The sequence below is a fragment of the Trichosurus vulpecula genome, chromosome 5, assembly GCF_011100635.1.
Source record: "Trichosurus vulpecula isolate mTriVul1 chromosome 5, mTriVul1.pri, whole genome shotgun sequence".
NCBI lineage: Eukaryota > Metazoa > Chordata > Mammalia > Diprotodontia > Phalangeridae > Trichosurus > Trichosurus vulpecula.
The window spans coordinates 59,762,326-59,775,806 of record NC_050577.1 but is presented as its reverse complement, the minus strand read 5'-3'; the positions used below and the strand labels follow the sequence as shown (position 1 = coordinate 59,775,806).

The window sequence follows — 13,481 nt, the reverse complement described above, 5'->3', positions numbered from 1 at the left end:
GTCACAAAGTGAAGAAGGTGAAAAATATGACAGGCTAAATACAAATCTATCATCTTTATCACACACATGCACGCAAAATTCTCAAGCCAATCTTTTACAGGAAATGGAGTTAAAATGTTAATAGACTGTAGTAATAATAGGCTATAATAATAATAACTAGTGTTTTCATAGCACATTAAGATTCTCAGAGTGTTTCACAAATACTATCTTATCCTCACAATGAACCCTGGCATTTAAGTGCAAGTGTTATTCTCAATAGACATAGGGGAAACTGAGTCAGCAGATATTAAATGACTTGCCAAGAATCACACAGCTAGTGTCTGAGGTTAGATTTGAGCCCAGGTCTTCCTTATTATAAGTCCAGCACTATCTCTAGTGAGGCACTCTGCTATTTTCATTACTGTTATTGTTGGGTAATTTAAATTCCATCAAAACTGTGATTTTTTTAACCAGATATTGATTTCTTCTCTGTGTTTGAAAAAAGTCTGAAAACAGAAGGCCAGAAAATACGGGAAAGTCACACTGGTATAAGTAAAAAGAGATGGTCTTCTTTAATTTCTAAGGAAAAAAACAAGCTCCCCTTCCAAAAAAAAAAAAACAAAAAAACAAAAATGAAACCCTAGACAACAGATTCTTTGATGTCATCAACAAATCCATTCTACAAAGAAAAATCTTGATGTTAATATAGTTCAGAATGCTACAATGGTTCCACAAGGTCACGAAATGAAAAATGCTTTGTAAAGCTTGGAGCGCACAGTTTTCATGTTCCTTTTAACACTTGGCTAGCTTTTGAAGTGTTCCTGGACAGTTCCCATGACCATTTGGGGAGGACAATTGCAAATTCCTGAATTGTGTTCTTTCTTTCCCAAGTATTTCTTTTAACATAAAGATTATGACACATTGTATTTTATGAATATTTCAGGTTTAATTTTTGCGAAGGAAAACCAACTTTTCCATGGCTTAATAATATCAATAAAATTGGCTTATTTCAGCTGTGTCTTAGGGAGATCCTTCTGAACCTCCCTAAGACTATAAGTTTAAGAGAAAGGGGCACCTGGCATTGGTAGGGGGCATTTCCTCAACCGGGCACTCTCTAAACTAATAAAATCCTTTCCCTAGATAACTCCAGAGGTAGGGGAGTAGTTAAATTTCTGACTTTCCTTTCCTCACTTTATTTGGTCTTTAAACATACTATTCTACAATACGCACAAATTCATAAATATTCAAATTCACATGCCTTAACATACTTTTAAACTCTCACAAGGAGGCAGGAAGAAGCCAGGCTTATTTATTTTATTACCTTTGGAGTTTGCTACACCAGCTGCAGTTGAACCCAATCTGAGAAGAGACACAAGGTCCACAGCTATTAAACTGGAGACAAGCTGAGAAAAAGAAAAGAAACTTGTCAAGGAACATGTTTGTATATTTTAAAAATAACCACATCTCATAGCAAAAATAAAAAAAAGATATCCCTTAAATATATGCAATAGGTCAAAATATCTCTGGATCCCTAGTGTAAGGTTAGAAGGTGTTAATTTGATTTCTCAAACACCCCTGGGAAATGTGAGAACTTTGGATTTAATAATTTTTCCTTTTCCCATTCACTTAGCCAGGTAACTTACTAGGTAGTGGGGTCATCTCCACAGCTGAAACATTAGTAATCTTCCCCATCTGGAGTTCCACTCGGTGGTATTCATAAATTGTTCTCCTTCGAACATCTACCAGGAAAAAAAAAGAATTGTGGAAAAAAAAAACATAACCTCTTAGTATTTTCTCTAAGCAAATTATATCTCATGAAATAGTCAGTGAATATAGAAGTCATACTAATTTCCATCTGTTATACATTTAAGTCAAAATCTTTTCACAGGATAAGATCTATTTGGTCTCTTTAGAGTTATTTCAGGAGCCTTTTCCTACTAAGAAATTTATGAAAATCCTGAGTAGAGTCGGAAGCAGCTCACTAACTCATTTAGATAGAGTCCCAATAGTTTATTTTCCTCAATTGTAATTTTATTCCAAATTCCTGTTTTCTTAGATTTATGTCTCCTGAATATTTTGACAACAGAGGCTAAGATATGATGGCAATAGTTCTTCCAAACTAAAGTGGTTCTTTTTTTTTTCATAGTATTTTAGCTTTTCTAGTGTCAAGTAAAGACAAATTTTGAGATACATTTAAAAATTCTGAATTCCCAATTTTCTCCCTCTCTCCCCTACCTGTTCCCTGAGATGCTAAGCAATTTGGTATAGGTTATACATGTGTAACCATGTAAAACATATTTCCATATAAATCATGTTGTCAAAGAAGAAACAGATCAAACAAACAAAAAAAACAAAAAAAGTACAAAAATAAAATGAAAATAGTATGCTTCAATCTACATTCAAACTCCACCAGTTTTTCTCCTCTGGATGTGAATAGCAATTTTTCTCATTAGACCTTTGGAATTGTTTTGGACCACATATTGCTGAGAAGAAACAAGTTCTTTGTAGTTGATCATCATACAATATTGCCATTACTATGTACAGTATTCTCCTGGTTCTTTTCTATTATTTATTTAATATTTTTTTTTTTATTTTTCAGCATTGGTTTCCACAAGATTTTGAATTACAAATTATCTCCACATTTCTACCCTCCCCAACACTCCAAGATGGCATAGATTCTGATTGCCCCATTCTCCAGTCAGCCCTCCCTTCTAGCACCCCACTCCCCCCTCATCCACTTTTCCCTTACTTTCTTGTAGGGCAAGATAGATTTCTATGCCCCATTGTCTGTATATCTTATTTCCCAGTTACATGCAAAAACAACTTTTTTTGAATATCTGCTTTTAAAACTTTGAGTTCCAAATTTTCTCCCCTCTTCCCTCCCGTCCCACCCTTCCTAAGAAGGCAAGCAATTCAACATAGGCCACACATGTACCATTAGGCAGAACACTCCCATAAACAGTCATGTTGTGAAAGACTAACTATATTTCCCTCCATCCTATCCTGTCCCCCTTTATTCATTTTTCTCCCTTGACCTTGTCCCTTTTCAAAAGTGTTTGCTTTTGATTACCTCCTCCCTCTATCTGACCTCCCTTCTATCATCCCCCCTTTTTATCCCCTACCTGCTTCTTTCCTGTGGGGTAAGATACCAATTTGAGTGTGTATGTTATTCCCTCAAGTCAAATCCAATGAGAGCAAGATTCACCCATTCCCCCTCAACTGCCCCCTTTTCCCTTCCAATAGAACTGCTTTTCTTGCCACTTTTATGTGACATAACTTAACCCATTCTATCTCTCCCTTTCTACCTCTCTCAATATATTCCTCTCTCACCCCTTAATTTGATTATTTTTACATATCATCACTTCATATTCAACTCACCCTGTGCCCTCTGCCTATATATGTGTATATATGTATATATACATATATATGTATATATACATATATATGTATATATGCATATATATACATATATATGTATATATACATATATGTATGTATACATATATATGTATATATGTATATTCCCCTCAGCTACACTAATACTAAGGTCTCATGAATTACACACATCATCTTTCCATGTAGGAATGTAAACAAAACAGTTCCACTTTAGTAAGTCCCTTATGATTTCTCTTTCTTGTATACCTTTTCATGCTTCTCTTGATTCTTGTGTTTGAAAGTCAAATTTTCTATTCATCTCTGATCTCACTGAGAAAGCTTGAAAGTCCTCTATTTTATTGAAAATCCATACTTTGCCTTGGAGCATGATACTCTGTTTTGCTGGGTAGGTGATTCTTTGTTTTAGTCCTAGCTCCTTTGACTTCTGGAATATCATATTCCTAGCCCTTCAATCCCTTAATGTAGAAGCTGCTAGATCTTGTGTTATCCTGATTGTGTTTCCACAATACTCAAATTGTTTCTTTCTGGCTGCTTGCAGTACTTTCTCCTTGATCTGGGAGCTCTGGAATTTGGTGACAATATTCCTAGGAGTTTTCTTTTTGAGATCTTTTGCAAGAGACAATCGGTGGATTGTTTCAATTTCTATTTTACCCTCTGGCTCTAGAATATCAGGGCAGTTCTCCTTGATAATTTCTTTTTTGATCATGGCTTTCAGGTAGTCCAATAATTTTTTAAATAATGTCTCTTGGATCTATTTTCCAGGTCAGTGGTTTTTCCAATGAGATATTTCAGATTGTCTTCCATTTTTTTATTCCTTTGCTTCTATTTTATAATATCTTGATTTCTCATAAAGTCACTGGCTTCCACTTGCTCCAATCTAATTTTTAAGGTAGTATTTTCTTCAGTGGTCTTTTGCACCTCCTTTTCCATTTAACTAATTCTGCCTTTCAAGATATTCTTTTCCTCATTGGCTTTTTGGAGCTCTTTTGCCATTTGGGTTAGTCTATTTTTTAAGGTGTTATTTTCTTCACTATCTTTTGGGTCTCCTTTAGCAAGTCACTGACTTGTTTTTCATGGTTTTCTTGCATAACTCTCATTTCTCTTTCCATTTTTTCCTCTACTTCTCTTATTTGCTTTTCTAACTCCTTTTTTAGCTCTTCCATGGCCTGAGACCAGTTCATGTTTTTTTTGGAGGCTTTTGATGTAGACTCTTTGACTTTGTTGACTTCTTCTGGCTGTATGTTATGGTCTTCTTTGTCACCAAAAAAAAAAAAAAGATTCCAAAGTCTGATTCTGAATATGAGACCATTTTCACTGCCTGCTCATGTTCCCAGCCAACTACTTGACCCTTGAGCTTTCTCAGGATATGACTGCTTATAGAGTAGGGAGTACTGTGTCCCAAGCTTGAGGGGCTGCGCTGCTGTTTTCAGAGATACTTCTACACAGCAATCTCTGATGCACCAGCACTCCTTCTCCCCCAAGAAACTCCAACCAGGATTCTGGACCAGATCTAGGCAGGGCAAAGCAGGCTCTGCAATCCCATTCTGATCCACCACTCAATTCCTCCCACCAGGTGGGCCTGAGGCAGGAGGCCACTGCAGCTGTACCTCTGGAAGCAGCCTCAGAGCTGTACAACCTCTGCCACCCCCTGGGGTGGTGGCTGACTGCAAACTCCTTTTACTCTGTCCCATCAGCTTTTCCCACCAACCGTCTCTGTTGTCTTTGGCATTTGTGGGTTGAGAAACCTGGTAACTGCCACAGCTCAATGATTTAGAGCCATGTGGCCTGTTCTGCCTAGCTCCCAGACTGCTTGGTCCTTGTGTGGCCTACACTGGGCTCTGCTCAGCTCTGCTCCCAGCTCCGTGAGATAGACCCTTCCCAGCAGCTATCCAGGCTTTCCTGGGCTGGAACCCTGTTTCTCTTTGCTATTTTGTGCAGCTCTAGAATTTGTTCAGAGCCACTTTTTACAGGTGTTTGGAGGGACCTGGGACAGGGAGCTTAAGCAAGTCCCTGCTTTCCACCTGCCATCTTGGCTCCACCCCCCATATTCTACTGGTTCTGTTGGCTTCTCTCTGCAGCAGTTCATGCAAGTCTTTCCAGATTTTTCTGAAATCTGCCTGCTTGTCATTTCTTATAGCGCAATAGTATTCCATTATATTCATATATCACAACTTGTTCCACCATTTCTGAACTAATGGGCATCCCATCAATTTCTGATCCTTTGGCACCACAAAAAAGAGCTGCTATAAATATTTTTGTACAAGTAGGTCCTTTTCTTTTATTTTCTATTTTTGATTAATTCAATTTTTTTAAAGTAGGTCCTTTTCTTAAAGTGGTTCTTCTTTAGGAAGATGTTGATGCTAATAATAAACATTTATATAGAATTTTAAGGCTGACAAATCACTTTAGATATATTATCTCATTTGAGCCTCAACATAATACCATGAGGTAGGAGCTGTTATTATACCCCTTTTACAGATAAGGAAACAGAGCCTGAAAGATGTTAAATGACTTTCTCATGGTGACACAAGCTAGCAAGTGCTCGAGGCAGGATTTGAACCAAAGTTTTCCTGGGATCAAACTCAGCACTCAATTCACTATACCATCTAGCTGCCCCAAATATGGAAAATTAAGACTTTCACTGATTAAAGTTTAAACTTTAAACAAACCTGAGGTTAGGTCAAATATCATAAGCTTTGCTTCAACGTGTTAGTGTAAAATAACTTTCTTCAAAATAAAAAAAGAGGAGTTTAATTTCAATAAGGAACAAATGATCTTTCCTTTAAAATAACATAATAATATATTAAGGAGGCCAAGTAACATAGGAGGAATAGCACTTGATTTTCACATTGAGAACCTGAGAGTGGATCCAAGGTCTGCAAAATACTCATTCATTCCAGAAGTGTTAATAATATTGAGTGACTTTGGGCAAGTTATTTAGCTTTCCTGAGGCTCAGGTTCCTCATATGTTAAATTAGACGGTTGGATTAAATTACCTTTACAACCCCCTCCAGCTCTAAATAGGTGATTTTAGGATATTCATCTTTGGAGTTCCTTCCGTAGGGCCAAACTCAGGTTATTGGTGTTTGTATGCAAACTGCCTTAGCAAACTCCATATCCTTTTGGCCCCAGGTACCAGGAGATGTTTCAAATCCCATCTAGTCAATCACCTAGGCAATTTCACAATCTTCCAAGCAACGTTGATCTGTTCCTTGTTATTCGAATCAGTTAGATGTGAGACAAGAACTTTAATCCATGGATCTTCTAGAATTTATGCCCCAGTCTCTAGAGAAGTGAATCCACTTATCTTTGAGGATCCAACTCTAGTGCCCAAGCCAGGTTATTGGTGAATGAATAGATGCAAACTAAGCCAATTCTCTCCCTCTACTGCCTGGCCCTAGACATCAGATGATATTTAATTTCACATTCTATTCAGCCATATTCCTACCTTTTTTTTCATATTCCACCCCTTTTCCACCTCCTCAGGACAAAACTTCCTGTCCTGATCACTAATACCCTATGTGGGTTGTTGTCCCATATTATTGTTCTTGAAGGGAAGGGATTTCTCAGGAAGAGATGTCTATTTTATTTTATTTAAAAACTATTTTATATGCCACTCTTGTGCCTGGAACATCATAGGTGCTTAATAAATGCTTTTTCCATTTATTCATTCATGGAATTTATAGGTCACCATACTAATGCAATTACTTTGTGCAAACTTATTCACTACAATTTTTAAGTGACTTTAAACAATGGACAAATGAAGAAGATGGGCTTTTTACAAAGCAACAGAAAGTATCTTTGCAATTCTTTTTTGGAAGGAGTGGTTTCATTGGTATAGAGATCTCCTGATGAGTTAACTTCTACCAAATATATCAACATGAACTCTGCAACCTTTAGTTATAAAAAGTTGCCAAGGGCAGTGAGAAGCTAAGTGATTCACTTAGGGTAACCCTACTTGTAGACACAGGGGAAAAATCTGAACCTTGGTCTTTCTCACTATAAGCCCAGAGGCACTATAAATCTTTCCACTCTGGCCATGTTGCCAGTTGTATACTGACCACTATAACAAGAAAAGAGACAACTCTCTCTCAAGAGACTTGCAATGTAGCTGGGGAGATAATAAGATCATGTATGGAAAGCACTCTATAAGTAATAATTCTGCTTTAAATGTCAGCTGTAGCTATGCACAAAATAATTTAACAGATACCCACAAATGCTAACAAAGTACAAATGTGGTTAATAGAGAGACTGTCCCAAAAGTCTTAGTGAAGCTTTAAGCTCTTAAAGCCTAACCCAACCTGAACCAGTTAAGAAGCTTCTAATCTTAGACAGACAGAAACTATAGGCAACTGAGCTTTTGGTGACATCACCCCAACATCTTAAATGACATGTCTGGTTCAATGAGCTCATTCGCAGAAAGAAATCCCAGTGAGAAAACTCCCTGTATTAAAGACAATCACCAAGTATTCTCTAATTTACAGTTTTAAAAAATTGCTTGGAACATCGAGACGTTGTGGACTTAAATCTATGGCCTATGTCCAAACAACCATTCTGTGTCAGAGGTCAGGTCTGACTCTTAGGCCAGCTTTATCTCCATTAAGCTAAATCGCAATTCTGAAGAAGGTCATTGGAGTCAGTGGCATATGGTAGAAAAAGAATCGTATATCCGTAGTCCAGAGGCCTGAGTTAAAGCTTTAGCTGTGTAACCTTGAGAAAGTCAGTTTTTCATTTAATCTTCAGTTTTGTTGTCTGCAAAATGAGGTCTTTTCTTTTCCAACAATGTCTGAATACATTCATACTTAAAAACAACAACAAAGCAAAACAACTTTGTTAAGGCACTAACATTTCCTGAGGGGCATATTCAGTTGAATAAAATAGGAGGGACATGGCTTCACTTGTACCTATGTATACATAATATTTAGGCACATGGATCATGAAATCTATTTTTCTCTTCAAACATTTGTCTCCAGGGAAAAAAAGACCAAGATAGATTAACATCATTAGATTTCTCAGCACGATGAATTCCTACATGTTGCTTCCCATTTATTTTGCTAAACAAGAAAATTAGATGTTAAAAAATAAACAGCTTGTATGCATCCATAATGGGTATCCTATAACAATAGATTAAAAAACTTAAGCCTCTACCCCCAAAAAAGGCTGTTTGAGTTTATTGGTCACATTCCAGAATCAATAAACAGGAAGAAGCAGGGCTTTTACCTTTTTAGATATTATACCTGTCGAGATATCTCGAGAATGGTGGCAGCCTGGGGGAGGGGACAATATATTAGCCCAAAACAAAATTAACATAATGGTTTTTGGTTGTTCTATTGCCGGTAACTAGTGAATCCAAATGGTCAATTCTATGATATTTCAGAGATGCACCTGCCAAATAATAGTGATTAGCAATGTGTCAGTTCTGGTAGCCAAAACTGCAAGCTTTCATTTGTTTATGCACACATATTATATGTATATACATATGTGTGTTTTATATATATATGTGTGTGTGTGTGTGTGTGTGTGTAAATATACACATACATACATATATACATGTATGTGTATATATATATATGTGTGTGTGTGTGTGTGTGTGTGTGTGTGTGTGTGTGTGTGTGTGTATTTCTGTCTAATGAAATAAATGCAATTAATTTAAAACCAGAAAGCTTTGGCTCTAGTACCTCAAATGAACCCAGATAAACTACTGCTTTCTCTCTTAGCAGAGGTTATACAATTTGGACTATTTTCTTAGGCTCTCATTGAATCAGGACCTGCTCCAATACCTGGCAATTAGGGATCTGTTCAAAACCAAAATTTCCTTGTAACATAATCAAACATACAAAATCTAATTAATTAAACAAAAAGCCTAAAGCTATGTGCTACAAAATGCTAATTTTAAATCATGGATTTGTGACCAGCATATATTACTGAATTAATTTTAAGGCATAATTGGCAAATTCAGGAGATACTTTCAATAGCAATCATTTTCCATGTGCCCATATGGGAATACAAGCAGTCCAATTTAAGCACTATACAGTACTCTTTATAACAATTATTCTTAGCAATAAAATCTAAAATGCTACTTAAATGAGAATTATAAGTATTTACTTCAATTCATTTAGCTTCTGTAATTTCACTGGCATGGCTATTTTTTCTACTGCCTCAGACTGTAATCTCTCCATGATGTGTTCTTTAAAAGTTCCCATGGTTAAAATTTCATCACTGAAGCCAATCTAGTGAAAAGCTGTCCAAAGCCAGCTAGGCTGATCATCAGGCAACAGTTCTTCACCAAGTCTACCCCATGGCCCTTTCAGGAGAGACAAATATGCCTGAAGTTGCCCTTCGCCGGCATTGCTTTCAAGAGCTCATTTTTACCTTCCTGCCAATGATGAGGCATCACAGTAGCATTCCTGGCAGTGATTTATTAGCATTAATAAATATTTAGACAATATCACTACACAGTAATTCATATATCATGCTATGCACAGTACTCCTTACCCACTTGGGAGGATAATATTTAAATATATGTTTAGTTATTCTTAGAGCTTTTTTTTCTCTTGCTTTCCAAAATTTGGTCCTACCTTGGGCATGCATAAACACACCTTAATGTTCTATGTCTGAGACAGTGCTAAGCAGTCAGATTATTTGCCAATAATGCACAATTTACATAATGCCTCTTGATCAATGATGAACTCCAAATGGTCCCTACATTTTTGGGGGTTCCTCCTTCAGTAATATTTCCTGAGTACTTATCCTGTAAAAAGAACCATATCAGACAACTACAAAGTTCACCTAACCTTCAAGTATGGAAAGAAATTTCTCTCAAGATAAGAGCATTCCAGAGTCCATTCTGGCCTTCAAAATATAGTCCCATGTTTCCCAAAGGACAATTGAAATACCTCTTTTGAGAGACAAAACAAAGCATCTTCAAGAGAAGATGTCCAAGATACAGGCTGATTGACATGTTTTCTCCCCAGAGCTTAGCACTATGTCTGGCACATAGTAAGTACTTAATAAAAGCCCATTAATTGCTTGATTTTTTGCACAGCACTCAGAGATGATAGAGAGGTTCCCCATCCCTCCATAATTTCTCTTCTCAAGCAATAAACTGGACAAACCTTGGGTCCTGTTTTCATAGTGTGCAATGAAGATCCAACTGCATATTCAGTCTTTATCTAATTCCTCCACATCTAATGAAATTAATATACTGATATGCCCTTTGGTTTATGCAAATTTTCTTGCTCCATTTCCTCCAACATGTATAAGAGAAAAAAATATGGCTAACTGAAGGAGCATCCAACTGCCTTCACTACAGTGGGAAAGAATGTGTAAATACTGCTTCAAAAGACACAGGAGGATGTTTATTAATGAAGACATTAACTAACTAATGTGTAATATATAGAGAAAATAAGGAAGAGGAAGAAAGAATTAGTGAGCCAAGAAAGCAAATAAACTGCACAGAAAAAGCACCTAATGGAGGAGTAGAAACCTATGGAATCATAAATCATGTTGTAATAGGCATTAGACACATTAGGAAAAAAAAGTCATTAAAGACTTAGATTACCTAAACACTTAAATGGCTTCTAAAATGCCCTTCACAAGAATATTACTGCTACAACATGATGGTCTAGTTAAGGAGGCAGAGTTCAGAAATCTAAGGATAATGCAGTGAGGTCTTCCTGTAATTCTAGACATTCTAAACCAGAAATGGGTTTAAGACATGGTTATTTAGGACCTTTTTCAATGGAATTTTCTTTTTTTAAATGTTTTATTGAGTGTTTCATTTTTTTCCATTACATTTATAGCATTTACAGATTACTCCCACTTTGAAAGGTCTCTTGAAACAAAGTGAAAAGGACTTCCTCTGAAAGTACATGGAACATTCCATGTATCCCCATGTATCTATGTTTAAAAATAACAGAAATCTCTTTTCTCCATCCTACCTTCTACCCCATTGTGGGGAGGGAACAGAAAAGAAAAACAAATTTCTTGTAAAAAGGCATTGTTAAACAAAACAAATTCCCTCAACAGCTGTATACAAAATATATGTCTTAATTCTGGGCCCTAAATCCATCACTTCTCTGTCATAGACAGTATGTTTCATTACTGGAAGTACTAAAATGATCCATATACCTTTTCTATTTTTGCTACATGGGGATCTTATGTTAGAGACTCTTTGGGGATCACATTAGTATGGAGGCATTTCTTGGAAATTGGGAAAGCTGACAAAGATACTAAAATAGATCAACAAAGAGAGGAACAATTTCTAATGGAGCAAGAAAATACAAAATGGCCATGTTTTATTACTGCTTTTTGTTTTGTTATAACAGCCAAAAAGTAAAGGCTCTTGCAGGTCCTTCAAGGGTAAAAAAATGACTTCATAGATTATCCAGTCAATTCCTTCCATTTAACAGATGAGGAAACTGAGGTAGAGGGAAGTGAAATTGCCTTCCCAAGGTCACATATGTAGGATTTGAGCCCAAGTCATGTTACTCTAGAATTAGTGCTCTGTCCACTGCACCAGGTTCCCTACAATTCATCTTTTTTACAGATGGAAAAATGGAGGCCACAAACATTAAGTGACTCATTCCAGGACATATGGGGAGAAAGCAAATCCAGGAGAATTCAAACCCAGCAGCCCCCTGTCCCGCACTACTGGCATGATTTTTTTCAGTGACAGATAGGATGTCTTGTGCCTTAGTATTTCCCTTGATAAATTTGGAGAGGCTTATGACCGTTGGCTGCTGGGTGAAGTTAAGTGGCTACAGCATCTCCTGTAGTCATAGAATGGGTGCAAGCTGCATCAGTGGACAGACTATACACCAACAAATTTATGGATCCTCAAAAGGCTAAAGTGCATATAATCACATATCCCTCGACCTCCCTCAGTCAATCCTCTAGCTTGAAACTTCCTCCCACACTCTCAGAGGATCTCAAAATTTATTAGAAATATTCAGGCCCTCTGATGTGTATTCCTTCAACATTACTCTTCCATCCTGCTAACTCTCAATACTCTCATTTATTTTGTTTACTTTCAATCTCAAAGGAAGAAATTGCCCTCCCTCTTAACTTATCCTGTGTTCTTATATTATCTCTTCTTTTAACCTCAGTGACCTTATCACATAAATAATCCCTTCCCACTATTTTCAATCTCTTAGTCTCTAATGGCTCCTTTTCTAGAATTTACAGACTTGTTCAGATGTCCTGCTCTCTCCCCAAAATCCTTAAAAAAACAAATAACCCTTCTTTACACTCATTATGTTGTTCTTTCTTCTTTTTACCACTAAATTGTAGAAAGTTTCAACTTCCTCACTCAGTTAACACGCATGTGCTGTGTGCATGTGTGTGTGTTCATGCTTGCATGTGTGCTCGGAATGGGGAGGTGTTGAGAGAGATCTAAAAAGTATAAGAAAGGTAGGAAGCCCAAGTTCAAAACCTTCCCTAGACATCTTCTACCTGGGTGATCATGGCCAAGTCACTTACCTCTTTAGTTTCTTTGCACATAATAATCATCACCTTATTTACCTCCAAGCACCATTGTAAGCTAAGCTCAGGAATGGGATTTGTATTAGATTAATTTCAGTTTTTAGAATTCTGTGTAAAGTAAAACCAAGGAAACATTGAGCGAGAGTCTGAGATATTCTCAAGAGTAAAAATCAGGAATTTTACTGAATGAGCTTTGCGATATTGCTTTTGATTGGTCAAAGACATTTTGACATTTCTTGAGTTCTTGGTTTTGTTCTAGATAAATGAGAACATGTAGCAGAATATTGCCTAAATGAGGGGTTAATATATTACTTTAGAAAAAAAATTGATTTTCATTTTATCCCCTACTCTAATGATAATCTAATTTCCATTTCCTTCTTCTACTCCCTCTATGCAGTATTAGATTAATATAATTTTAGTGATGGATACAGTCTTTGAGATATTCTAATCCAAACTACTTATTTTACAGATACATTTAATGGAGAAGTAAATGAATGACCCAACCCTGACACTCACTATTTGTTTGAATTTGGGAAGCTCATAATCTCCCTGGCCTCACTTATCTCATTTGAAAAACTGGGAGTTACACTATACAGCCTCTGGTGTGCTCAGAGCTATGAGCT

The 13,481-nt window shown here is 36.7% G+C and overlaps 1 protein-coding gene across 1 annotated transcript in view; it reads right to left on the bottom strand.

Annotated features, from left to right (window-relative positions):
• Nucleotides 1-13,481, bottom strand: part of PLXDC2 (plexin domain containing 2) — a 518,063-nt gene that overhangs the window by 99,261 nt on the left and 405,321 nt on the right. Inside the window, exons 8-9 of the mRNA XM_036758389.1 lie at nt 1,623-1,718; nt 1,301-1,382 (exon numbers count right to left, since the gene is read on the bottom strand). Of these exons, the coding sequence (XP_036614284.1) occupies nt 1,301-1,382; nt 1,623-1,718 (178 nt within the window). The remainder of the gene's footprint in view (nt 1-1,300; nt 1,383-1,622; nt 1,719-13,481) is intronic.